This window comes from Monopterus albus, unplaced genomic scaffold (assembly GCF_001952655.1).
Source record: "Monopterus albus unplaced genomic scaffold, M_albus_1.0 scaffold342.1, whole genome shotgun sequence".
In the NCBI taxonomy this organism is placed as follows: Eukaryota; Metazoa; Chordata; class Actinopteri; order Synbranchiformes; family Synbranchidae; genus Monopterus; species Monopterus albus.
The window spans coordinates 404,494-430,465 of NW_018128222.1; the positions used below are offsets into that span (position 1 = coordinate 404,494).

Consider the following 25,972-nt stretch of genomic DNA (forward strand, 5'->3'; position numbering starts at 1 on the left):
CACCCCGCCCTCCCTCCTCCCCTCCCCTCCTCCCCTCCTTTCCTCTCCTCCCTCTCCCCTCCCCTCCTCCCCTCCTTCCTTACCTCCCTCTCTTCTCCTCTCCTCCTCCTCTTTATTGACAGATGGCCAAATCACGTTAAACCAGAAAACAGAGGCACTAAAACCTACACTGAGATGTTTGTGCACGACGTACAAACAGCTTTGTTTTTTAAAATGGATTTAAATGTGAATGAATTTCAGATTTTTATCGATGCCCAATAATTTATTGGTACACTCGCCTCAAAGTATTCAGGCCCGCTTTGCTTTTGCATAGTTAACATTATTGCTCAGAAATTCAAAAGCAAAAAATGAAGGAATAAAAATCTAAGTTGTTATTTTTGTTTACTGTGTGTTTCCGCAGGTGGGTAAATGGGAGAATGGTTCCTTGTCCATGAAGTACCATGTGTGGCCTCGCCATGAACTGTACGGGGGGGCAGCGACCAGGGAGGATGACCACCTGTCCATCGTGACATTAGAGGAGGCTCCATTCGTCATTGTGGAAGACGTGGATCCGCTGAGCGGGACCTGTATGAGGAACACCGTACCTTGCCGGAAACAGATCAAATCAGTGTGAGACTCAAAGCTCAGATGTACGAAGTCAGTGTCAGAATCTGGGGTAAAATGCCAGAGAACCACAAAGAAGAATTGTTGAAAGACAAAAACCCTGATTTGTGTTGAGTGTGACTTCAGCAGAGCACATTAACAGGGACTGGGTTTTTGTCCGTCTGCCACAGTGACTCACAGATTTACCTGCTATAGAACTGACCAAGCAGAAGTGAGAAGAAAGATCTAGGCACTGAATAATTTTGCTTGTGAATGATGTTAATCTCCTGTGGCAGCTGTACAGAGCGACGGTAGAGTCAGTTCACACATCATCAGCCTGAGAGTGACGGTGCCAGATACGCCAGGTCACGATTCCAGCGTCAGACACAAGTACGTCTGTGATTAAATAATCATCTGTCCATCTGTCTGTCTGCGCAGGAATCAGACGCGGGAGTCAGGGATCTACATCAAGCGCTGCTGTAAGGGCTTCTGCATTGACATCTTGAAGAAGATTGCCAAGTCAGTCAAGTTCACCTACGACCTTTACCTGGTCACTAATGGCAAACACGGCAAGAAGATCAATGGAACGTGGAACGGCATGGTGGGAGAGGTGAGGAGACACAGTAACGCCGGTCTGTCTGTCCATCTTCCTGTTCCCCCTGTGTTTTTATAAGCCACTCTTTTCAGCAACTGTGTGAAACGTACCGGCCGTGTGACGCTGCTGTAAATGTTCAGTCAGTGCAAAGTTGCTTCTCTGTGCTCGTCTCGGTCGTGCATGTGTCCGTTATACAACAGTCTCATCTGTAATTTGCTGGCAACGCTTGCACACGAGATTGCACCTTATTCACACTCTGCAACACCACCTCATTATTATTGATGTTCCCGCTGAGAAAGAGGCGGTGTTTTAAAGGTGGCATTTGGGCGAACGCGGTGGCCGTCTGCTTTGGCAAAATGTCAGGCAAGGAAAGGAGAAGGACTTCTCCCTTCTGTTTCAGGTCAGATCGGCCATGCTCCGATTACAAAACAGCCATTAGTGCACAGACGTGGTGAAAACTAGCCCCCATCACAGGGGACAACAATGACAAAAAGACTCTTCCTGATGTCAAAAGAAAAACTTTACACGGTTCCTGCTATGCTAAAGCAAACAGGCTGTTCTCACTAGACATTTTTATTTTTGTGCATTAGTTATTTTAAAACATTTCTCAAACCTACAAACTGCTACTTATTTTCAATTCCATAAATGTACTCCTTTAACAACATCTTAGACCTGAGCCAAATCACAGTGACTTTATTTTTTAACCTTTTGTTACGTAGTAATTTATTTTTTACTGTTTTTATACATTGGCCAGTTTTTGCAGTTAGTTAATGCAGCTGAAGTGCGAGCCACAAACCGCTGTGTAAACCGCCATCAGCCACAGTGATTCTGGGTTTTGGTTTATCACATCAGGACACTGAAGTAAAGGTGAAAGGGGAGACGGCGCTACATTCTGTCTTCGCCCCTCTGGGCCCAGTAAACTCCGTGGTACTCGGCTTCCATCTGAGCTGACTGAAGGTCTTCGTACCTTGAATTATGAGCTTTGCTTTCTGGGTCAGCCGTCTGCCCAGCAGGCCTAGATGGGCTAAGTGCCTCACCCAGAGGTGTGTGCCGCTCAGTCAGCTGCACTCTGGGCTTTAAACATTCTCTAATCAACTTTTGTCCCAAGGTAAGGTCTTATAACGTCTCATACCTCAGCTTGTAAGACTGAGCTGCACTACTGCTGACTGACTTTGGTTATTTGTTAATGAAGGAAATGGCAAACAGGTCGACAGCGCCCCAGAGGTCACAGGTCGGGGGCACGCTCTGTCCAGCTGACATCTGAATAAGCTTCACAGCTCACAGACAAGATCATGCGTCCATTTGTTCCCCAGATTAAAACTGTTCCTTGTCAACTTACATTAAAGTGGCATTTTATTCTGTTATATAAAGCCATTTAAGTCGTTCTGTCAGTCAGCCGGTGTTTTAATGGACGCCGAACTGCAAGTGTGCTCACCTGTAATGAACGCCATCGGCCTCCTCCTCCTCACCTCCACAGATGAGTGCTCATTATGAGGAAGGAGGAGGCCATTCATCTGTCTCACACGCAGACACGTGTGCCTGAATGATCACAGGATTAAGGGAAAACGTGCACGAATGCAAACACGTGGAGCCAGTAGGCGTATGTACAGAGACAGGACGCATGTGTAAAGTCAGTTTATCTCTGACACGCTTCACTGTTGTTCAGCCACATCTGCTGACTCCAACAAACCCATCCTGTCCTCTTCAGCTGGAGCACAGCCAGAGCTACAGCGCATCACACACTCTTAATGGGCCGAGCTCCTGACTGATGCTGACACACACACACACACACACACACACACACACACGGCACGCTCATGAACACACTGAGATCACTGCACCACAGTTTGTAAAGACAAACGACCAAAAAGAAAAAACAATCAGTGACATTTGAGATGGTCTGAACTCAGTTCTGGCATCAGTGTCAGATTTCATGGGCTGCCCCTAATTCTCCAAATCTAAAATATTAGATTGATTACATGAGTTGGGCCTTGCTAGCAGAGTCACGCACACACACACAAACACACAAACGCAGATCCTCGCTCACTCGTTCTCAGTAACACCCACACAGGTCACTTTCATAACACAAAGAGAACAAGTCGTAGGAGGGAGATGGAGAGCGAGTGGGGAGACAGGAAGTGAGTACGCTGCTGGATGGACTGTTCTCCTCCCCGAGGAATGCGTTCACACATTCAGACACACACATCCATAGTTACTGTACGTGCACAAGCAAAAGTGAAAAGCTGCAGATGCACACGCAGACAAACGCTTTGAAAACTGCAGCTCATGTGCAACTCATGCTTTCACAAGTGGCGAACAAAGGTCCACTCCCTTCTCCCTCGCTTGCCCTTTATGACTCACACTTATGCACACGCACACACTGAAGCGCATACTGTGCAACTGTGCGAGTCCACGGTCCTTATTAACTCAGGGAGACAGTCTTGTCCCACTTTACCCCTGTGCTGCTGGGCTGGAGACTTGGGGCTAAATATACAACCTGTGCAGAGGTAGCGAAGGTGGGGAGGCAGGTAGCGGAGCCACTGGGGCGACTATTTCAAGCAGCCATGACCCACTGTGGTAACCCACTTTCTCCCGCCGTCTCTCCCCCGGTGTCCACTCCGAGCGCGGTGTGTTGGCGTCCCGTCTCCACCTGCTGCTCCCCGTCTCTGTCTCTAGTGTTCTCATGCATTTCTCTTTGCTCATTGCAACTCATTCTCCATTTCCTGTGAACCATCTGCCCTTATGTCAGGTTTCTGACAGCTAACAGAGAGAGCTCATGAATCTCCTGCATGCTTTACACTGTACACCTAATGGAGAGGACGGAGGAGCTGTGATGGCACTAAATCTTCCTCTTTGCTCAACGTGATGCTGAATTTCATTGTGATTGTTAGAAGAGTTGATGTTTTCAACCTCTCTGTGTGTGATTGTGAAACATTCATGTACAGGGACACATCTAGATAAAACGTGCTGCTCCTGCATTATAAGGGCCGACACTAACTCTATAACCTAATATTTACTCTTGATAGAGCAGCACAGAGGCTCAGTCACATTTATTTATTCATCCAGTGAAATAAGAACAAATTAGGGGCGTCACAGAAAGCTGTTTTCAGCTATGATTAATGGGCTTAGGAATTTAAACTCCACCGTAAGGATATCTACCATTATCACATTTCTTAGACAATCACCCACATTTGGAAATTAGTTTCAAATGAGCTGATGGCGGTGTTATGCTGTTTGTGTTTATTTCTTTCCTGCAGCCATCAAGATGTTCCCGCTGGGGAAAGTTTCAGGATCCATTTTTACTCTGTTCATTAGCTCACGGAGCCTCAGTAGGTTGATGGATGAGATGTTTAAATGACAGATGGATAATGAAAGTTGTTTTTTCCCCTTTTCCACCTCTTGCCTAGGTGGTGTTAAAAAACGCCCACATGGCCGTCGGCTCCTTGACCATCAACGAGGAGAGGTCAGAGGTCATCGACTTTTCCGTCCCCTTCATCGAGACGGGCATCAGCGTCATGGTGTCCCGTAGCAACGGCACCGTTTCACCCTCGGCCTTTTTAGGTGGGGAGCCCAGCGCCAGATGTCAGCAGTTGAGGGATGGTGACAGAGATGGGTAGAGGGAAGAGCCTCAAGGCCATGTTTTGACATTTTTATGAACATTGCACTCCAGCTTTGAGGGTGTCATAAAACATAAATGCTATTCCAGCACTCAGTCCTTTTAGGATTCATCATCTTTACAGCGTACTGGGGAAAAATGTCACTCACTTATTACCACAGTTGTTTAAGCTCTGTTCAGTAACGGCTTCCTCTTCCTGGTCGGTCGGACTTTGTACATCTGCTTGTACATCGAGTTATTATTATTATTATTCTGTCACATTTTACAAAAAAGTGGCTCCATGACCTAAGGTCACAAGAGGGGGATGTGTACAACGTCCTTTTGTTGATTTAGCTCATTTCATCTGGTTGTCACTCAGAGCCCCCAGCTAGTGCGACGTGCGAGCCGGCTCTCCTCGTGCACTGACGGTATTCATGGCTCTGTCAGATCGCTTCAGGGTGACATCCATTTTTCCACCTTTAAAAGTTGAACTAAAAGTGGTTCAATGGACGCAAAGCGTGATTAGTCTTAATGCATTTGTGCTGCCGGAGTGAATGATAATGTTTATTTGTTCTCTTGTGCTCTCTGCCTCTTTGCCCTCTTACATTTCCCACTCCTACTCCATCACTCTGACTCTTCCTTCCACTTCTCAATCTGGCACATTTGCATATTTCTCTTGCCCACTCCCTCTCTTGCTTCATTTTCTCTTTCCCGCTGCCGCCCTCACTGTTTTTCCTCCCTCTCTCTTCATGTCTCTTCATCATCTTCTTCCTCCTCACAACTGCCCCCCCATTATTTTCTGTCCACATCCCCTCCTGTGTCTCCCCTCATCTCTCCCTCTCCTCTCTTCCCTCTCTCCAGAGCCCTTCAGTGCCGATGTGTGGGTGATGATGTTCGTGATGCTGTTGCTGGTGTCAGCAATGGCTGTGTTTATATTCGAGTACTTCAGCCCTGTGGGCTACAACCGCTGTCTGGCTGACGGCAAAGGTGAGGGGCCTCAGCACACACACACAGACACAGGCGTTGTGTCCACTGGGGACAGGGGGTAAATGCACCACTGTGTGAGAATGTGGATGTAAATAAATGCAGACAGTCTCTCTTGTATCTTTTAGCCCTGTTGCCTCCCTCGTCTCTCACTCTTGTTGCTCAGAACGCAGCAGATGGGAGGGCACACCCGCTGCATTTAGCAGCATGTGCTTAAGGTAGTGTTTTGCTTTGGAAATAAAGTTGGGCTTGTCAGAGATCCCAGGCGTAGCTGATTTCATCTTCTCTCTTTTGCAACCGCCTCATTTAAAAATGAACACTTTGCAGTAGTAAATCTGCTTTGTGTGGCATTATGCTAACTGAACTCCATTTATCTACACAACAGTGTTTGCAGTGTGTGTTCATGTATCTGCACACATCTGCTCCAGCCACTCTCCTCGACCTCCTTCCTGCAATTTTTCAGGGCGCAATAGTGAAGTAAAACCTTAAATACAAGTATGTAAAAGTGCCTCATTTGAACTCCTGCTTAATTATTTAGACGTATTATCAAGAAAATGTACTTAAAGTGTTAAAAGTAAAAGAATAAATTTTTCTGAAAATGGCCCATATTATCTGATGTTAATAGATTCATTCTGACTCATCAATGCACAAGACTAATTTGGCAGATGGAGCTGTGGAGGTGGAGGCAGGTCTAACTGGGTCCACTGGATATTAGACACTGCTGGGTGCTTGAGTCCATTGGTTTCTGACCTAAGAGTCAGACCCGTCCAAAGGGTCACAGGATAAATCTGATTTAAAAAAGGTTTAGAGATATTTAAATACAAACTTGGCAAAGCAAAGTAAAAGTATGTACAGTAGGCTTTTTATAAGAAGTGATCATGTCTTAGTGGGTCTGCAAGTCAACACAAATGCTACACAACACAAAGTAGCAAACTGGAATATAACTCTGTCCCTTTCTGGTTTTGAACATTTGCACTAACTGGTAGCCATAACCCATGTGAATGTTGGCTCCAGAACCAGCGCTGCAGCGTTCAGTTGCCTCTTAGGTTTAATTTTTGGGTCTTTTCCAGGTGTCAGATTCTCTGAAAAGCTTCAGAACTGGAGGATGTTTAGCAGCCGTCCTGAAAGTCTTGTGTGAATGTTGTACCACCAGCACTTCAAAGCGCTGCTATGGTTATGGCGAAGTGTAAAATTTCACAAATTTCAAAACTGAGAGAGGGATGAAAACATGGCAGCGGGTGATTTCGTCCTCCAGAGAAAGTGTTCGATGAGTAATTCTCCAACTAATAATTTACTCCAAACAAGCAGGCACAGGTTGCTGCTTCCTGTCTGTCATAGAAACATTGTGGATCATCTTGTTTGAATTGTCGGTGCTGTGCACAAACGCTGTGGGCCACTTCCACATATAGGAACCGCCGTCCGCGCTGACCCAGTGACTTCATTCTCCTCCTCTTCCTCCTACCTGCTGCTCTCTATTTTATCTTTCATGGGTGTTTCCTTCACATTTGCATTCGTTTCCATGTTTCCCAGAATCACATGGCGGCTCTGTCAGCAGGGGGCAAGTTGGTGTTGGATCTCCTCTGCCAAAAAGATAAGAACCACAAAAATCAATGTCTTCCCACAGCTCTATCTCTGATGCGGCTATATATAGATGATGGCTGTCTTCTTTTCCATTCCTCTCATCCTTCATGTCCCGGAGAAGCTGTACTCCTCCCTGAAGCACCGTTCTTTTCATCATGCCTCCTTGTTTTGTCTGTTTGTAACGCGGTGGGAGTTTGGTATAGTGAAGAGTTTGGACTCAGTATCGTATCAGTGGCCGGACTGCAGACTTGTCAAGTCTTTGTCCGATTAATTCGTGCGAGATTCACGAAGATATTTGGCATAATCTGACTGGTTTGTCCATAAACGACAGCCTCATTCAACAATACACACCCACATGCTTGCACACACACTCACACATACCCACACACATTATGAACCACCTGCTAATCAAAGGCTGGAACAAACCAGGCTTCTGTCAGCTCGTGTGTGAATTTAATCAACACAGCTCCTGACTAATAGTTTACAAAGGGAATTCAAATTAACAGTGGTGTTGCCGCCAACGCTTTAATTCATAAGTGTATAATTCTTCTTCTTCTTGTTTATTTTTTTTAATAGTTTCTGTGGCTCATTGAAGATTTTGTATATTGTTGAGTGTTTGTATGTCTTTGTCTGTTGCCACCTGGGAAATAAGGTTATATGAAAAGTTTAAAAATGAAGCTTGAATAAAAAAACTAATATATGAATGACACTCACACGTGTGATGTGCTGCATGTGTGCACTTAGGTGCTGGTTCCAAACCAGCCCTCCTTCATGAAGGTGACAGTGTTTTGTATGTTCATCTGTAGGATCATTTTGGAGATGACAGTATGTGTGTTGTCATAGGTGTTTAGATTTGTTATCCGCCCCATTTCCAGTGCATCACTGACGGTTTGTCAAATATAATATGGTCCAGTTCAACGGGATTACAAACTGAACATTATCACCTCGATGGAGGAGGATTTCTGCTGAATTAGGCTGATTTACTTTTAGTTGCTTACTTCAAACTAAAAGATGCCAGACTGGCTTCTGTGGGACTGTGTCCCCGTGTTACCTTCCTGAAGCTGACTCAGACTGGTGCAGGAATTAAAGGACACATTCTCGTTTCTGCTACTGAACAAAATCCCTGCTCAGCTGGAGCCCGACCAGTAGAAGCAGTCCAACTGTGTGTCCCATGCGCTGGTCGAGAAACCGAGAACCTGTCATCTGTTTGTCCTCTAACCATGATGTGTTTCTTCCAGAGCCTCACGGCCCATCCTTCACCATTGGTAAGGCCATCTGGCTGCTGTGGGGTCTGGTCTTCAACAACTCTGTGCCGGTGCAGAACCCAAAAGGCACCACCAGCAAGATCATGGTGTCAGTGTGGGCCTTCTTTGCTGTCATCTTCCTGGCCTCCTACACTGCCAACCTGGCTGCTTTCATGATCCAGGAGGAGTACGTGGATCAGGTCACCGGTCTCTCGGACAAAAAGGTATGATGGAGGGTTTTGTTTCTAATCTCTGTCTCGCCTGCACCCTTCATTTGTAGCATAGATGTTTTTACATGCCTCTCTCTCAACTGCTCTGTCTTCTTTGTTTAGTTCCAGCATCCCAACGACTTCTCGCCTCCGTTTCGGTTCGGCACCGTCCCCAACGGGAGCACAGAGAGGAACATTAGGAACAACTATCCAGAGATGCACTCCTACATGACAAAGTACCATCAGAGAAATGTCAACGAGGCTTTGCAGAGTCTCAAGGCCGGGTGAGGACCAGCACAACGAAGCGGTTCACTTTTAAACCAGTTTAAAACCAAATTTGGAATCAGGCAGAAAGCAGTTTCATAGCAAAAAGAGTCAAAGGATCCCATTTACATCTGAAGCCCGAGTCCTGAACAGTGTGTTTAGGTACATGTTAAGGTCTTGGCTTCAGGCATGTAAATGGCTCATATTCAGTACTTTATTATGTTCCAACCTGTTTCCTAAGTAAGTTTTAATTGTGTTGCCTCAAAGCTGAATGTTGAGTTGTAATGATTTTGAAGGGACAGAGTGGGGGTGGACAGCTAGGACAGGTCAAATGATGGTCATTATATAGTAAGCTGGTCCAACTCGATATTTTACTGTAAAGTGTGAGTGAAACATAAAAAACAAGATCAGTGCTGCAGTCCCTTGTTTGTGTCTGTGCTATTAATCTTCATGAAAACATATTGTAGCTGAAGAACTCTTTGACTCCGTCTCTTCAGTTTTCATCGAGTGTGCCTTTTCACCAGTCTGTGTGCCAGCTCCAGCCTTTGGCAAACCAAGTGGAAGTCTATTACACTTATCAGCAGCTTAGTACTATTTAGCAGGTTAATTGAGATGTTGTAGCTCTGGTGGCCGACTCCTAGTGCTAATTAATTGTAACCTCTCTGTCTTGCTTCTTCTCCCTCTCTTTTTCATTAGAAAACTAGACGCCTTCATTTATGATGCAGCCGTACTGAACTACATGGCCGGCAGGGACGAGGGCTGCAAGCTGGTGACCATCGGCAGCGGCTACATCTTTGCCACCTCTGGATATGGCATTGCCATCCAGAAGGAGTCGCTCTGGAAGAGACATGTGGACCTGGCCATCCTGCAGCTCTTTGGAGACGGTGAGACAGACTGCTCTTTCCTCCCCTGTCTCACAGATACTGCACAGTTTAATGCATTCCGTGGGCAGAGACTCTGCCGTGCATGCAGTTCTTCTGATGTGATGTTTATTGAATCACCTAAAGATGCACCAACCAGTCACTGAGATAACACTATAGTTCACCAGGGAAGGAAACACAGCGTAATTAAAGAGCAAACCCAAGTTAGTTCAACGGTGCTCTCTATTTTAATGACTTTGCCAACAGTTACTAGCATTATTGTACAGTGGTACTTACCCAGTTAGCTGCTGATGTCTGGGAGCGTGGCGACTACACCGAAACAAAGTCTGACGAGGCGAGAAACATGAGGAGTCAGACAGTTGGTCGACTTTGAAACAAGTTAATAGATGACGGATGCTGCTTTGCTTGGAGACAAAGCCAAAAGTGAGTGCACCTCAATTAATGGTACTAATCCCTCAGTGCACAGGAGACCATGAGCGTGCACACCAAACTACGGTGGATCTGCACAGCAGACGTCAGAATGTGACAAGTGGCCTTTGTGTTAATAATAAGTCAGATGTATATTAATGTAAATAAGTATGTGCTGAGAAGGTCTGCTCCTGACCCGTGTGGTACATGTTTTATGGTTTTCAAGCAAAAGCTCTTCATCATAAACGAGTCAACGTGTCACAAACAACAGTCTCATTTCACAACGTCCTGTTCTGATATACAACCCAGCTCAGAATGGGAAAAGTAATAGAAGTGTGACGTGTGTGTGTGTGTGTGTGTGTGTGTGTGTGTGTGTGTGTGCTGTAGCGAGTGTATCTGGGCACGATCCAGCGTGGTGCGAGCATCCAGGCCCCCTCTGGGGTCCACTATAGTGTGTCCCAGTTAGCGGTGCCAACATACTGTAGCTCCCGGTGTATTTCAACACTGCGTGTGCACAAGTGCATGGCTTTGTGTGTGCATGTGAATATGGGTCATGCCTCTGAAAATCCGAGTGCTTGTGCGTGGAGGCGAGAGGTGTGTCTTAGCAAGACAGAGATTTTATTTATTTTGATCAACCTACATACGGTTCAGTTAGTTGTGTGCGTTGTTTCTGATTTCTTGGTTTTAATTGTTATTATTTAAAAGTGCATGTGTTTGAATATAGTAACATCCTCCTGTGCCACTGCACAAGCATCCATATGGAAACCGAGCGGCCCCGTCTCTCAGGATTTCAATGTCACTTTGCCACGCCTCACCGTCCACTCCCCTGCTGGTGGCCTAGAAAGCGGTCAGGCTCACGTGCAGAGCCCAGCGGCCGGGCGTGAAGGCTGCAGGGGAGCAGTTTGAAGCAGGCCTGAGCACAAATGAAAGAGCCACCGTGAAAAACAGAGTGCACTTTTGACTGGTGATTTTCTAATTAGCTGTCAGATGGAGAGTTTTCAAGTCGTTCAGCTGAGTTTAATAACCTTTAGTCCTTGAAGCCAGTGAAAGGCCTATTGCATCATTTCAGACACAGCAGGCTTCAGTGATGAAATTATTCTACAATGGCCTGGTTAAACTTTACTTGACCTTTGACTCCAAGTCAAACTTTTACTTATTAGATTATGTGACAAGAAATAACAAATAATAATAAAATAAGATCCTGAGAAAAAGGTGATTTCTATATTTCATTCTTAGCGGCAAGATTCCAGAGAACTTTTGACCTCCTTTAAAAAAAAATTTTGCTAAAGAGAAAAAAAGGCATAACAAATATAATAATAACAAGAAGAAGAATAACTTTATTTGTGTAGCTTTTTCTAAACAGGTTCTAAGTGCTTAACAACAACAAGTGACACAGAAGGTTAATAAAATGCTAAAATCCACGTACAGTAGCTGACAAAATGATTAAAAATAGAGAGAGCACAGCTTTGAGGAGGAGGTCACCCCGTCCCTCGGGAGCCTTCTTACTTCAGAAACACCCCGACCGGTTTCATCACTACACCTTTGTCGCACAAACGCCAGTGCCGTGCACCACTGTCCTGTGACAGCATCAGTTTCTCAGCAGATATGAGTGGAGGCTGCTGTATGGTTGTGCACGTGATGCCTCTCCCAGTTTGTATGCTGCTGAGCTACATGCTGATGCTCAGAGGCCAGTCAGCGCCCTGGTGCTGCTGACGTGCAGCGACAGCCGCTCAATGTGTGATTAATTAAGCGACGCCTGTCCTGCCCCAGTCGGCTCTGATAGAGAACAGCTCCCAATGAAAGAGAAGGTGACCCACAAAGACACCGGAAGCTCAGGGACCAGCCTCAAATGCAAAACAGCCACACAATCACACATTTTACTACATATGCAGACTGTATACACACTGACACACTATACTGTATGTGTTTCTGCTGTGAAGCTGCGAAACCTAGAGATGAATTTCACTTCTAACTTCACTTCCTACATCTTGGCATCGGGCTCCATCCTTTGTCTCGTCTCCTTTCTTTTCTTCTGTCCATCCATTTATCTCCCTCCTTCCTGGCCTCCACCCTGCTTCCTTGCTTTCCATCCCTTTCTCCTGCCCTCTCCTCCATCTCTCCCTGTCTTCTGTTTCTCCCATCCCTCCTCTCCGCCCTTTGTCATTACATCGTTCCTGTCCAGGTGAGATGGAGGAGCTGGAGTCACTCTGGCTGACGGGGATCTGCCACCACGAGAAGAACGAGGTGATGTCCAGCCAGCTGGACGTGGACAACATGGCCGGAGTCTTCTACATGCTCGGTGCTGCCATGGCTTTGTCGCTCATCACCTTCATCTGCGAGCACTGGTTCTACTGGCAGCTGCGCTTCTGCTTCATGGGTGTCTGCTCTGGCCAGCCCGGCTTCATCTTCACCATCAGCAGGGTGAGGAATGAGCTGATATCCAAAATGTTTTCCAAATGAATAAATAAGTCATACATGTCATCAGAAGGTAGCCCAGTTGGAGATTACCAGCGAAGACAGAGGCAGCAAACTGGAGACGACACATTTCACACCATTCTTGTGTTTCCAAGCATCAAATTCAAGCATAAGCTCAGTAGTATCACACTTTGGTACCTGCTGCACTTTCCAAATGCTGCTGTGTCTGACGCAAATAAACTGCAACCTCCATGTAACATTCTGTCTCCCAGAACACCAAAGGTGACAGCATGTGGATACAGTGCCTTGCGAAAGTATTCGGCCCCCTTGAACTTTGCGACCTTTTGCCACATTTCAGGCTTCAAACATAAAGATATAAAACTGTAATTTTTTGTGAAGAATCAACAACAAGTGGGACACAATCATGAAGTGGAACGAAATTTATTGGATATTTCAAACTTTTGTAACAAATAAAAAACTGAAAAATTGGCCGTGCAAAATTATTCAGCCCCCTTAAGTTAATACTTTGTAGCGCCACCTTTTGCTGCGATTACAGCTGTAAGTCACTTGGGGTATGTCTCTATCAGTTTTGCACATCGAGAGACTGAAATTTTTGCCCATGCCTCCTTGCAAAACAGCTCGAGCTCAGTGAGGTTGGATGGAGAGCGTTTGTGAACAGCAGCTTTCAGTTCTTTCCACAGATTCTCGATTGGATTCAGGTCTGGACTTTGACTTGACCATTCTAACACCTGGATATGTTTATTTGTGAACCATTCCATTGTAGATTTTGCTTTATGTTTTGAATCATTGTCTTGTTGGAAGACAAATCTCCATCCCAGTCTCAGGTCTTTTGCAGACTCCATCAGGTTTCCATCCAGAATGGTCCTGTATTTGGCTCCATCCATCTTCCCATCAATTTTAACCATCTTCCCTGTCCCTGCTGAAGAAAAGCAGGCCCAAACCATGAGGCGGCCACCACCATGTTTGACAGTGGGGATGGTGTGTTCAGGGTGATGAGCTGTGTTGCTTTTACACCAAACATAACGTTTTGCACTGTTGCCAAAAAGTTCGATTTTGGTTTCATCTGACCAGAGCACCTTCTTCCACATGTTTGGTGTGTCTCCCAGGTGGCTTGTGGCAAACTTTAAACGACACTTTTTATGGATATCTTTAAGAAATGGCTTTCTTCTTGCCACTCTTCCATAAAGGCCAGATTTGTGCAGTATACGACTGATTGTTGTCCTATGGACAGAGTCTCCCACCTCAGCTGTAGATCTCTGCAGTTCATCCAGAGTGATCATGGGCCTCTTGGCTGCATCTCTGATCAGTCTTCTCCTTGTATGAGCTGAAAGTTTAGAGGGACGGCCAGGTCTTGGTAGATTTGCAGTGGTCTGATACTCCTTCCATTTCAATATTATCGCTTGCACAGTGCTCCTTGGGATGTTTAAAGCTTGGGAAATCTTTTTGTATCCAAATCCGGCTTTAAACTTCTCCACAACAGTATCTCGGACCTGCCTGGTGTGTTCCTTGTTCTTCATGATGCTCTCTGCGCTTTAAACAGACCTCTGAGACTATCACAGTGCAGGTGCATTTATACGGAGACTTGATTACACACAGGTGGATTCTATTTATCATCATTAGTCATTTAGGTCAACATTGGATCATTCAGAGATCCTCACTGAACTTCTGGAGAGAGTTTGCTGCACTGAAAGTAAAGGGGCTGAATAATTTTGCACGCCCAATTATTCAGTTTTTTATTTGTTAAAAAAGTTTGAAATATCCAATAAATTTCGTTCCACTTCATGATTGTGTCCCACTTGTTGTTGATTCTTCACAAAAAATTACAGTTTTATATCTTTATGTTTGAAGCCTGAAATGTGGCAAAAGGTCGCAAAGTTCAAGGGGGCCGAATGCTTTCGCAAGGCACTGTAGTTGTATAAATGCAGCAGCTCGGTGTAGCAGATGAACAAATCCTGTGTTAGGATGTTTGCTCCCGCTACCTGAACTGTCGTCATCTGGTCATCGCTGAGGGGCCAAAGCTGGTTTTCCTTTATTAAGTATAGGTTGTAAGTCTTCAGTTTACCTCTGTGTCACTGAAATGTTAAGCCACTTTCCTGGTATATTTGGCCCTGCAGCCTCTGTGTGTAATAAGTGCCTTATTCTTCAAAGCTTTAGACATGCTATAGATGTAAATGAGCATGTGTCCTACATGACAAACCACTCACATCCAAGGTATAAAGAGATGGGAGCCTTCTCCTCTTGTTTCGATGCTCAGGCCTGATGTCCATGCGGTGCATATTTACAAAATGCTGAGCTGAAATCAATATATCACTCAACAGAAATCAGCCACAGAGCCGCAGCTGGTAGATTACTGGATCCCAGGAGGCCAAAGTCACCCCCGAGGTGTTTGATTTACATTTCAATTGTGACGTGGCACGGTGTAATTCATTGTGTGCCTGTGAAGGTGAACAACTGCAGGCTAATCCACGTGGCTAATTTACAGCAGAGTCCCACGAGCTGCTGTGCTGCTGGGGCCAGGAAAAAGAAAACAGCATCTTCACCTCTCACTTGTTGTGTGTCTTTGGATTGAAGGAGCATCATGTACTGGTTACTAATATGATCTGACTTCTCATTTCCACAGACAGGCTCGTTCTGATTAGTGTATCATTATCATTAGAAAGGGAGCTGGATTCAAGAGCAGTTTGCTTTGTATAACATCCGGTGATTGCTCTCATTTACAGAAATTACCTCTGTCTTTGCTGCGCTGTAACAACATCAGTGAACGCCGTGTGTCCACCGACTCAGCCTGATGATTCAGTATGTTAAAATATTCAGGGGAGATATTCAATGAGAGTGTTCATTTGCATTTGTAGCACAGAGCTCAGGCTTCACCAAACGGCAAGAGCAGAAATAATCGTTTGTTATCCAATCCTCGATCGTCTGCCCCTCGTTAACTCGAGTGTTTCCTCTCCAGCCTCGGCCGTCTCTTCCTCATCTTTTCCCTTCCTTGCTGTGCCACTCAGATTGATTCCGCTTTTTTAATTTCACAGCACAATCCAATAAACTTTACTGTTATTTCTGCAATTGTTAAAGCACAGTGGTCGTCTCTGAGCATGTGAAGACATGTTCCTTGGATGGTGCTAGTGTACAAGGCTTTGGTAGGCCTAGCCCCGGCATACTTATGCTCTCTTTTACGTAGATCGGATACCAAATATGCCTTACGGTCTTGTGATAAGTATCAGCTCATGGTGCCGAGAGTTCGGACCGAAAAACGGAAATGGGCTTTTGGATTTGCCGCTCCCTCTTCGTGGAATAGTTTCCAAGCAGATTTTAAACTTACTGAATTATGCTCAGTTAAAGCTTTTTATTCTCTTATGGCTCTTTGGCAACAGGACTCTATTGGTCAGTGTAGGTGTTTTTAAATTGGTTGTATTGTTGATTATTGTATTTATGGTTTTGATTGTTTTTGATTTGTATTGAAACTTATGTATTGACGACATGTGTTGTTGACCTCTTGGCCAGGTCACCCTTGTAAAAGAGATCGTGATCTCAATGGGTTTTTTACCTGGTTAAATAAAGAGAAGCAATTAACCCATTAAGCTCGACAGTGAAAAGATGAGACATCTGTCTTGGCTGGGGTGGGTCACGTGGTCACGTGGTCACGTGGTCACGGTTTCGCGGTCCCTCCCTCGGTGGGGCTCGGCAGCTCTGAGTGGCTCTCCCCTGGCTCCCTGCACCTCCAGGTCCCACCTGCAACACTGACTCTAATTAATTATATAGATTTAAAAAGCCTCTAATGACTTCAGAACTGTAAATGCATTAGAGGCTTAATCAGCCCTCTCTTCGCCGGCCTCACATCACACCACCACTCGCATTTAGTCACATACATTGCACACAGGCAGTGGAAGTGTTTTATGAGCTACAGTAGGCACTCCATATGCAGTCGCACATACCGAGGGGGCAGCTGGTTATTTGTTGGTTTCCTGCCGCTCTGTACCAGTGTAATCACTTATAGATTTTGCTGTGATCTCTTGGTGGATTGAAATTTCTTAGGAACCCTCAGGCCGCAGTTATTGCTATTCACACATCCTGCCCAAATAATCAGCTAGTGCAGCACCGGCCGGCAGCAATCTGCCAACTGTTACATTATGTGGGCATGTGGAGTAGACAGAATCTTCTGCTGAATACAAAGCAGCAACCACTTTGTTACATGGCCGAGATTTAATGCACTACAGCGTTGACTTGCCGTTTCCCGTCGTGGCTCTCTGTGGGTGTGTACCTGAGAAAAACTGTGCACATTTGTCCTGCTCTCGCTCCAGCCATCATTACTAATCATCACTCTAAAGGTCAAAACCTAATGGGGAAAGATCGTCTCAAGATTAAGGTGGATGCCGCTGGAAAATTCAGCCCAAGATGGGATGATGCCAGAGATATGATGGGAGGGAAGCTCGGTGACAGATTCAACAGCAGGTGGGGTGTGATCAGGACAATAGAAGAAGAAAAACAAATGAGATGACGTGATGAAAATGATCTAAACAGGCAGATGGAAAAGCAATATGGATGAAAAGGTCAGATAAATACTGAAGAATGGTTCAAAATTTAAAAAACAAAACCAAAAAAACGGAGCTATTGCAGGTGGATGTATTCATTTATCCCCGGCTTCGAGGTTCCCATCCAAATCCCAATTTTCTTGAAAGCTAAGTCATGTTGTATTTCTGTTTTCACCACTGTCAAGCTTTACTTTACTTGACTGTTAACAGACGGAAACTGAAAAAAACACGCATAAACCAGGGATGAAGGCCTTTGTGCTGCAATGCAGGTGCTGTCCACATAGCTAATGAACCGCCACAAACAAGTGGCCAGAACAGACAGCTGAGAGCCGGCGAGTGATATTAATGGATAGCTTGATGGCGACGTGACCCCTGACCTCTGAAGCTCAGCCAACCTTTGAGCTACCATTGCTGGAACACTCCTGCATTTTACAGGAAAACTGAGTAAACTTGTTGTTTGGAATTGATCTGATTCTGTACATCCCCATCTGTCACGCCAGGCCAGGCCAGCTCTCCTCTCTGCATCCGTTTCCATCTGAACTTCGTATCATACATCAGTGAATGCAAATGGAGCAGTTTATCTTTCTGCCACTGTAAGGCTCAGCTCGTGTCTCCTTGGTTTGGCCTTTTTCCTTCCCATTGTGTTGCGGACGGTGGCATCAAGGGTAGTGGAACTGATGCCGGAGGATAGTGTTCAGCTGAATTTTAATTACGTTGATTAAAGGTATTGACCAGCGAGACTCAGAGGTCTGTAAAGCCGCTTTACGTTTATCAGTCATCCGCCAGCCGACCATACTGTCATCTCTGAAAGTGGATGCTCACACGCTGGCTAATACACCACATGTTTCTGTACATGTGAATTGGTTTTCACTTTGTATATACTGCACTGCATTTATTGGACAAGGTACTGAAAGTGCTGCGCTCACTTTACCTCATCTATGTTCTACGAAGCAGAGGTCAGAGTTCAGCATAAAAGCATGCGCTGTGTTTGTCAACTTAGAAAGCAGTGATAATAGTTACATTATCCATAGGTTTCAAGTGTTCACTCTCTAACACTGCCTCCTGCCTGTGTTTCCTTCACACAGGGCATCTACAGCTGTATCCACGGGGTGCAGATTGAGGAGAAAAGCAGCTCGGCGATGAACTCCCCGTCTGCTACCATGAACAACACCCATTCCAACATTATGCGGCTGCTACGCACTGCTAAGAACATGGCCTCCCTGTCAGGGGTGAACGGCTCACCACACAGCGCTCTGGACTTCATCCGACGTGAGTCATCTGTTTATGACATCTCTGAGCACCGGCGCAGCTTGGCGGGCCACTCAGACTGCAAAGCGCCTTATCTACCAGAAGACAACATGTTCAGCGACTACATCGGTGAGGTGGAGAGGACGTTTGGCAACCTCCACTTGAAGGACAGTAACCTGTACCAGGACCACTACCTGCACCACCACGGCTCGACGCTCGGGCTCAGTGGGCCTCCTCCCAACAGGCCACAAAGCCTGGGCAGTGCTAGTTCTCTGGAGGGCGGCATGTTTGACTGTGACAGCCTGGGAGGAGGTGTGGCGCCTATCTTCACCACCCAGCCCTGTTCAGCACTGACCCACAGGAACATGAGCAAGTTTGACCTGCTGTCTGGGCAGACTCCTCCCGCACCCCAGGGCTTCAAGGGAGGCCTGCCGGATGTGTACGGGAAGTTCTCCTTCAAGGGAGGTGCTTCAAGTTCCACCTACATCCCTGGGCATAGCTACGGCGGAGGGAGAGTAGAGGAGGATGGGAATATACATTCCGATGTCTCGGACATTTCCACTCACACGGTAACTTATGGAAACCTGGAGGGTAATGCCAAGAAGCGCAAACAGTATCGTGATAGCCTGAAGAAGAGGCCGGCCTCTGCCAAGTCCAGACGGGAGCTGGATGAGATTGAGCTGGGCTACAGGAGGAAACCTTACCACATCAGCCACCACCACTACCACAGCCAGCGCTCTGCCTCCCCACCACCTCTGCCCTCTGAACGCAAGAGAGGAGGAGGAGGTGGAGGAGGAAACAACGATGGCAACTCCTATCTCTACAGAGAAAAGGAGAGTGTTAGGGATTTTTATTTGGACCAGTTTCGGCCCAAAGAGGGTGTCCCTCAGTGGGAACATGTGGACCTGACAGAGGGCCCTGGAAATAGAGATGGAGGAGTGGGGGCCTGCACCTCCTTAGTTCCAGTCGAGGACTTTCTTAAGGGCAAGCCCAAAAAGGCTGATTCAAAAAGTGGGGGAGGGTCAGGGTTGGCAGGGGGAGAGTGGGAGTGCAGAAACTGCCGGGCTAGCGGAGGAGGTGGAGGCAAGCAAATGTCCATACATGGAGGTGGGGGCGGTGGTGGGTATGGCTGTGGATCCTCAGGAGGTGGAGGAAACAGCCGCCCCAGCTCTGCAACCTGCATGCGCTGTGAGAGCTGTAAAAAAACAGGGAACCTCTACGATATCAGCGAGGACAACAACCACCTCTTGGAACAGATGGGGGGAGGTGGGGGAGGAGGAATGGGCGCAGGCCCTCAATCTCAGGTCCAGCAAAGGAGGAAGGGTGGAGGATCTGGCAAACAACTGAGGCGGCAACACTCGTATGACGCGTTTGTTGACCTTCAAAAGGAGGAGTCAGGTGGAATGGGAAGTTTGATGGGGGGGCTAGGAGGAGGCGGAGGCATGGGTGGTGCAGGTATGGGAGGGATGCTGCCCCCACCCAGGAGTGTTAGCTTGAAGGAGAAAGAACGCTACATGGAGGGTAGCAGTCCTTTCTCACACATATTTGAGCGTCACGGCTCACCCTTCGGCCTGTTCAGGGGCGGAGAGGGCCTCCATCGCCGCTCCTTTGGAGAGAGAGACATGAGAGACAGAGATAGGTCTTTGATGCAAGGAGGAGGTGGAGCAGGCTTCTCCTTATCCAAATCTCTTTACCCCGACCGGGTAAACCAGAACCCCTTTATACCCACCTTTGGCGATGACCAGTGTCTGATGCACGGAGCCAAACAATATTACATGACAAAGCAACAGCAGCAAAACAGCCGAAGTGACTTCAGGAGCCAGATGAGCACGACTTCATATGTGTCGGCGTCGGCCTCACCCGTAGTGATGGCCAGCGTGACACCCCGGTTCTCAAAAGAGCTCAGCATCGGTGGACTGAACCACCACGGCTCCATGCTGGGGGTTGGCCCCCCACGTCCCTTCAACGGAAGCAATGGCCATGTGTATGAGAAACTCTCCAGCATTGAGTCTGATGTGTGAGAGAAAAAGGGGAGGAGTGGGCAGATGATGGCAAGGAAGAAGGAGGTGATGAGTAGAGGCGTGTAGTGGTAGGAGATCAGGGACAATCGTAAAGACACTGTCCACAAGCCAGGCTTAAACGGGGACAGCTGAGACGAGAGAGACAGAGGAAACTGTGAGATAGAAAGTCAGGGAGGATTAAGTGAACAGTGGAGACAATCTTGATTTTTCAGGAATATCTCAGTAACAAATCAGGACACCCTGAGGAGGGGGTTACCCACACTCTCTCAGAACTGGCCAAAGCTACTCTACTTTTGTGTCCGTACGCACCCCCTCAGCCGAACAGATGCTCTCGGCTCAAGTCCATCATTTCATCCACCGGTGAGGCAGAAGTCAGTGTACTTGGTTATTATCGCAAGGAGGCGACAGCTCATCTTATACTGGACATGTGAGCCTGGTGCGATTTCACGGCGCCGTGAGAAGCTTCGCTGCGAGCGGGGAGAGGAGCGAACTGCCCATCTGCCCCTGTGTCACCGCAGAACGGAGACATTGTCACGTTTACCACAGGATATGACTGGTGCTCCTCTCTCAGCCTGGCGCCTCTCTCCCCTCCTCTCCTTCCTCTCCCCTCGCTCCTCCTCTTCATCCCTGAGCCGATTTTCTTTGCTATGAGAAATACAATCATGAATGATCATAAGATATTCTTAGAGAAAAAACAGGGTATAAGAACAACAATAATACTGATAACGTTGTTAGTACTGACTATGACAACAACACTGCTTATGATATCACCGAGTTTCTCTTTGTTATGTTCTGTCGGTGACTACTCCACTGCTGTTTTACTACCTGTAGTCGTACCCTGCCTGTCCCCGGTGGCAGCAGGAAGCTTGTTCTTAGTTCACCCAACGAGCCAGACAGACTGAATCCTTAACTCCTGTTTTCGGTTTTCTCTAGAGTATTTTACTCAATGCTCATACATTTATTAAGGGCCAGGACGTGTTTAGAGCCGACACCTCGATGTTTCAGGACATTACACACACACTTGAACACATACAGTTTTTGTCCATCTGAGTTTGTGTTACTGTGAACAACACGTTTCGTCAGAAGCTGGAGAAGCTGAGAGGAGGGACGTGCCTTAACGGTCTCCACTGGGATGTGTCCTCCGGTTCGCAGCACCAGGACGGACCAGCATGCTTTTAGGCTGCTCGGTGTTCTCTTCATGTTTATGAGCCAAAACTTCAGTGGAAAGTTGCAGCAGGCTTGAGATGCTGCTACTGATGGTTCAGGCATGAGATGCCGTCGGGGATGTTCACAACACGGCAGCCTTTACTACTCCTTTTATTCAGGTTACGTAACAGCGGTCACCGGGCACTTCGTTTTTCGGCCTCCTACTAGTATCATGTAGAGGGCATTAGCATTCACTCGTGTACTCAGACTGAAAGCTTTGTTGGACATTGTGTCGGATTAATACATTCACTGTCGTCTATGTGGGCGAAATGCTACAAAATGTGTCAGAGGAGTGTTGTTGCCCCATGACGACGGTCTGTCTGAAACACTGACAGCGGCGGCCATCTTTGAATGATGTAGATCATCCTTTTAGCTGGAGAGGCCTCGTTGGTTGTTCAGTGTAGGTTCAGGCACCTTATCATCCCCCCCACACCCCAAGGTGTCTGACGATGACTCCTCGTATTACTGTACAGAATAAAGAAGCTTCTATTAGTCATTTAAAGGTCTGACCTTCGATTAGCTGGCGGTGTCAAAGGTTCAAGGGCTGCAGGAGGACTGCACTGAAATTGGAGCTGCTGGAGTGAATAGACTGGGATCTTGTCATGACGGGCTTATATCTTACCCTGATCTAAATGCACCACTTTAATAGACCACTGGGCGTGTGTGTCAGTAAGAAACTCACCACTGAATGATAACAGCTCCCCCCCCCCCCCACAAACCTGCTGATTAACTATTCATAAACTCCACCACCTCTCCTCCTCCTCCTCCTCCTCCCTGGCTGCACAGATAACACTGTCAGCGTGAGACTGATCGAGTTCGCCTTAAATCAAGCAGATACACCTACCCACCCCCACACATGGGTCTGCTAATAAACAGATTGGGATCTCTGGAATTTTTATACGCACATATTTTGAGAGTTCAGGTCGACCGCTATCAGGAAACGGGAATTGATGAGGGAATAAGCAGGAGCGGCAGACGGCGTTTGGAGTGAGCATCAGTCAGTGTCAGCATTAGGGCGATAAGTCTTTTCCTTGTAAATAATCTATTTAAAGGTCTTTTCACTTTGTACAGTAAACGGACAGACAGGATGTAACTTTCAATATGTTTTGCAGCAGTTTAAGAAATAAAACAATAAAAACGCATAAAAACTAAAAATACATAAACAAAAATATGCAAAATATAGTTGAGACATGAATATTACTAATCATAAGTGATATAATTGAACCGTTTTCCTTTAAAGTTCATGTTTACTTAATTATGATAGTTTACCAATCAGTATACTGATTATGTTATACTAATTATGCTTTTTCTTATTTTTGACTAAAGTGTTGGAAACTGAGGCTAATTTTCTGTAGGTGTAGATGTTTGGTGATAAAAGGGGAAGTTTAGTTTTAGGAGTTGTGGCTAAGTTTCCCTTGAGCTGTGTTAGATTCTATCTTTTTAAGGTAAGCTAGTCTTCATGCTTTTTGAGATGAATTCAATTATCTACACATTATGTAATACAGTATGAGGTATACATAGATGATATTTGCATATAGAGGCAGTACAGTGTGATCATTTTTAAGCAGCAATCCTTGTTAAAACTGGCAAGGTTTTTGTGTTTTTGTTGCCCATTGTCCTTCTTTCTTTTTGACCTGGGCTCTCACAGTGATCGCACACAGAAGCCATCAGAGCCATCGTGGGCCTGGCCTGTCCCGTTCCCTCTCTGTGTTTGGGATAAACATCACTGTGGTAAAGGAAGAAATATACGTATTTACATCTGCACACACAGAAACACCAACACACTGGAGGTTCCCCGGCGCTGAGGAACGAGCAAAGCGTCGACTCAGTGAGAACCCATTTGAAGCTGAAATGCATTTGTGCAACCCCTTATTAAAAGGTGAAACATTTGTTCTGTCATGTTTCCTCGTGTTTGGAGTTTGGCTTCAGGGGAATCGACTGTTGTTGCTATATGTTAGCTCACGTAATATGAAAGATGCTTTGAATTCGAATCCAGTTTGTGCAACTTTGTGCACTGCTCGTTTCTCCCAATGAAACGAGAAATATCATTTGTCACTTGTTGTGTACATGTGCAGTTTTGTCAGAAATGATTTCTCCCGCTCTTCTTTTTGTGCCATGCTGATTCCAATAAGCCTCTATAAGCTTCTCCCGCCGCTGAGAGAGGAAATTCATCTCTCTGCTGTTTTGTGTCTAGAGGGTTGATTGGAAAAGTGAAAAATGTATCTGTGTGCACATAAACTCTGTCAGGTTTGCATATTTTTCATACAGGCCACCACATTTACTCTCCTCATTTGCAATAAACAGCATGACCAAACAGGAAATGCTCCTATGAGCCAATACATCAGTTCCTGTTGTTCCTCCACGCGCTGGGAGGCGACAGTAGCCAGGGCCAGTTTACAGCTACTGGCTGAGAAGTCAAGTGGCACCCGACACTGTGGTAAACATGCTCCGATCAGGCCTTCGCCACCTCCAGCCGCTTGGCCCTGCAGGACCACAGTGATGCAGGGCAGGCAGCGCCCATCAGACGTCTTTATTTCCCCCAGCCTCCCTTCTCTGTGCACGCTCATGCCACGGCGCATTTGTTCCAGCAGTTCATGTAGAGCAAAACACTGTGTCACATTTCTTCACAACACAGGGAATGGCTGTGGCACGTGAGCAACATCCTGAAGGTGGAGGATGTATCTATCACCTCAGCTGGCGTGCGTTTCTCAGTGAGGACTCCTGACACGGGACCAAATCACAGCAGGCCGCGGTCCGTCGCAGGGTCACTAAGGTGGCTGGTGGAAAAGCTTGTTGGGAGGAGGGTTATTAGTTTCTAACACTCATGCGACTGAGTGGACCTGCTAATTGTTATCAGTGAGTCATGTGTGTGATTTCATCTCGTGCAGATGGGAAGAATTATACTGTGAATATGACTGATTTATTGTGAAGGTCCCTAATTCATCACACAACTTGTTTACTAATATTTTAAGCTTCTGTGTACATATGTGTATTAATATTGCTTTATATTGATGTTATTATATTGAGTACAGTTTGTTTTGTTGGTTAATATTGGTATTTTCCATCGTCACCTTTCAGACCTAGAGACTGGATCGTTTTACCTGGATGAGTTAATGATGTCAAGACATAAGGGGTTGCTACTAAATGTATTTCTCAAGGTGAACAGGTTTATGAAAACATCTCTGAAAATTCATAGCCTGATTAAAATTTACTGTGGGTTGACAAAAGTGTAACATATGAATAATACCAATTGTATACAGAATGATATAAATAATCTTATTCTTGGCCATTCTTTTCTCTTTTGTGGCCCTGTCTTTGAAGAAATATCAACATTTTTACACCATACAAACAGAAAACCACACAAAAAGAGAATTGTACAGGTTGTGTAAATACTGAATATTGGGGAAAACATTTACCTTCCTTTTTGTATGGAAACAAAGTAATCTCATTAACAAAATTAAACATGTCATGACAAAATATCAAAAACAAAACTATTAAGGTACTTCTAATAAGGATAACACTGATATCTACAATTATAAGTGCTCAAATAAGACTATTCTTTCTCTTTGTACATGATGAACAAAATGAAGTGTTGAGTATTAATAATAAAAACTAAGTTTCACGTCCATGGCACAGAGTCGTTCTTTTGTCTACCCGTGTCTGCTGAAGCTTTGGCGCACATACTTCTGCATCCTCTCCTCAATCTGGGATTGATTTTCTTTGGCTGGAGTGTTTACTCTATGAGCCGATGAAATCCCCTAGTCCTCCGTGTCCTGTGTGTGTCCTTCATGTGCAGCAGGACACACACAGCCTGTCTGACTTCAGCCTGTCACTCTGAACACACACCTGTGTAGATTCATCCTCCTCTCCCTCTCTTTCATGCTTCCTGTCACAGGCATATTGTCAAGCTCTCAAATAAATGATCTCTCCATCATACGCAAACTGTCCCTCTCTTTTCTGGCTGGCAGCAAGGGCAGGAATTCCTGAGATAAGGGGAGAGGAGAAGTCTTCTGGGGAGAACAGGGTCCTGTGGAGACAGTGTGGTGGAGTGGCTGGGTCTGTCCTGTTACAACTCACGCTGCTGCTGGCGCTCTCTCAGGCTGCCCTCTCCTCTCCCCATCCACCATCACTGCTCCTGCTGGACGGCATGGCAGAAGGGCGGGCCTGCCTGGAACCTCGTCATGTAAGA

The 25,972-nt window shown here is 46.0% G+C and overlaps 1 protein-coding gene across 1 annotated transcript in view; it reads left to right on the forward strand.

Moving 5' to 3' along the window:
* grin2ba (glutamate receptor, ionotropic, N-methyl D-aspartate 2B, genome duplicate a) overlaps nucleotides 1–25,400 on the forward strand; it is a gene marked incomplete at its 5' end in the record, with an annotated part of 78,980 nt that extends 53,580 nt beyond the window's left edge. The window contains 9 exons of the mRNA XM_020624976.1: nucleotides 401–609; nucleotides 1,021–1,192; nucleotides 4,585–4,738; nucleotides 5,634–5,759; nucleotides 8,576–8,805; nucleotides 8,914–9,074; nucleotides 9,751–9,938; nucleotides 12,526–12,764; nucleotides 18,394–25,400. Of these exons, the coding sequence (XP_020480632.1) occupies nucleotides 401–609; nucleotides 1,021–1,192; nucleotides 4,585–4,738; nucleotides 5,634–5,759; nucleotides 8,576–8,805; nucleotides 8,914–9,074; nucleotides 9,751–9,938; nucleotides 12,526–12,764; nucleotides 18,394–20,577 (3,663 nt within the window). The remainder of the gene's footprint in view (nucleotides 1–400; nucleotides 610–1,020; nucleotides 1,193–4,584; nucleotides 4,739–5,633; nucleotides 5,760–8,575; nucleotides 8,806–8,913; nucleotides 9,075–9,750; nucleotides 9,939–12,525; nucleotides 12,765–18,393) is intronic.
* Between the last annotated feature and the right edge of the window lie 572 nt (nucleotides 25,401–25,972).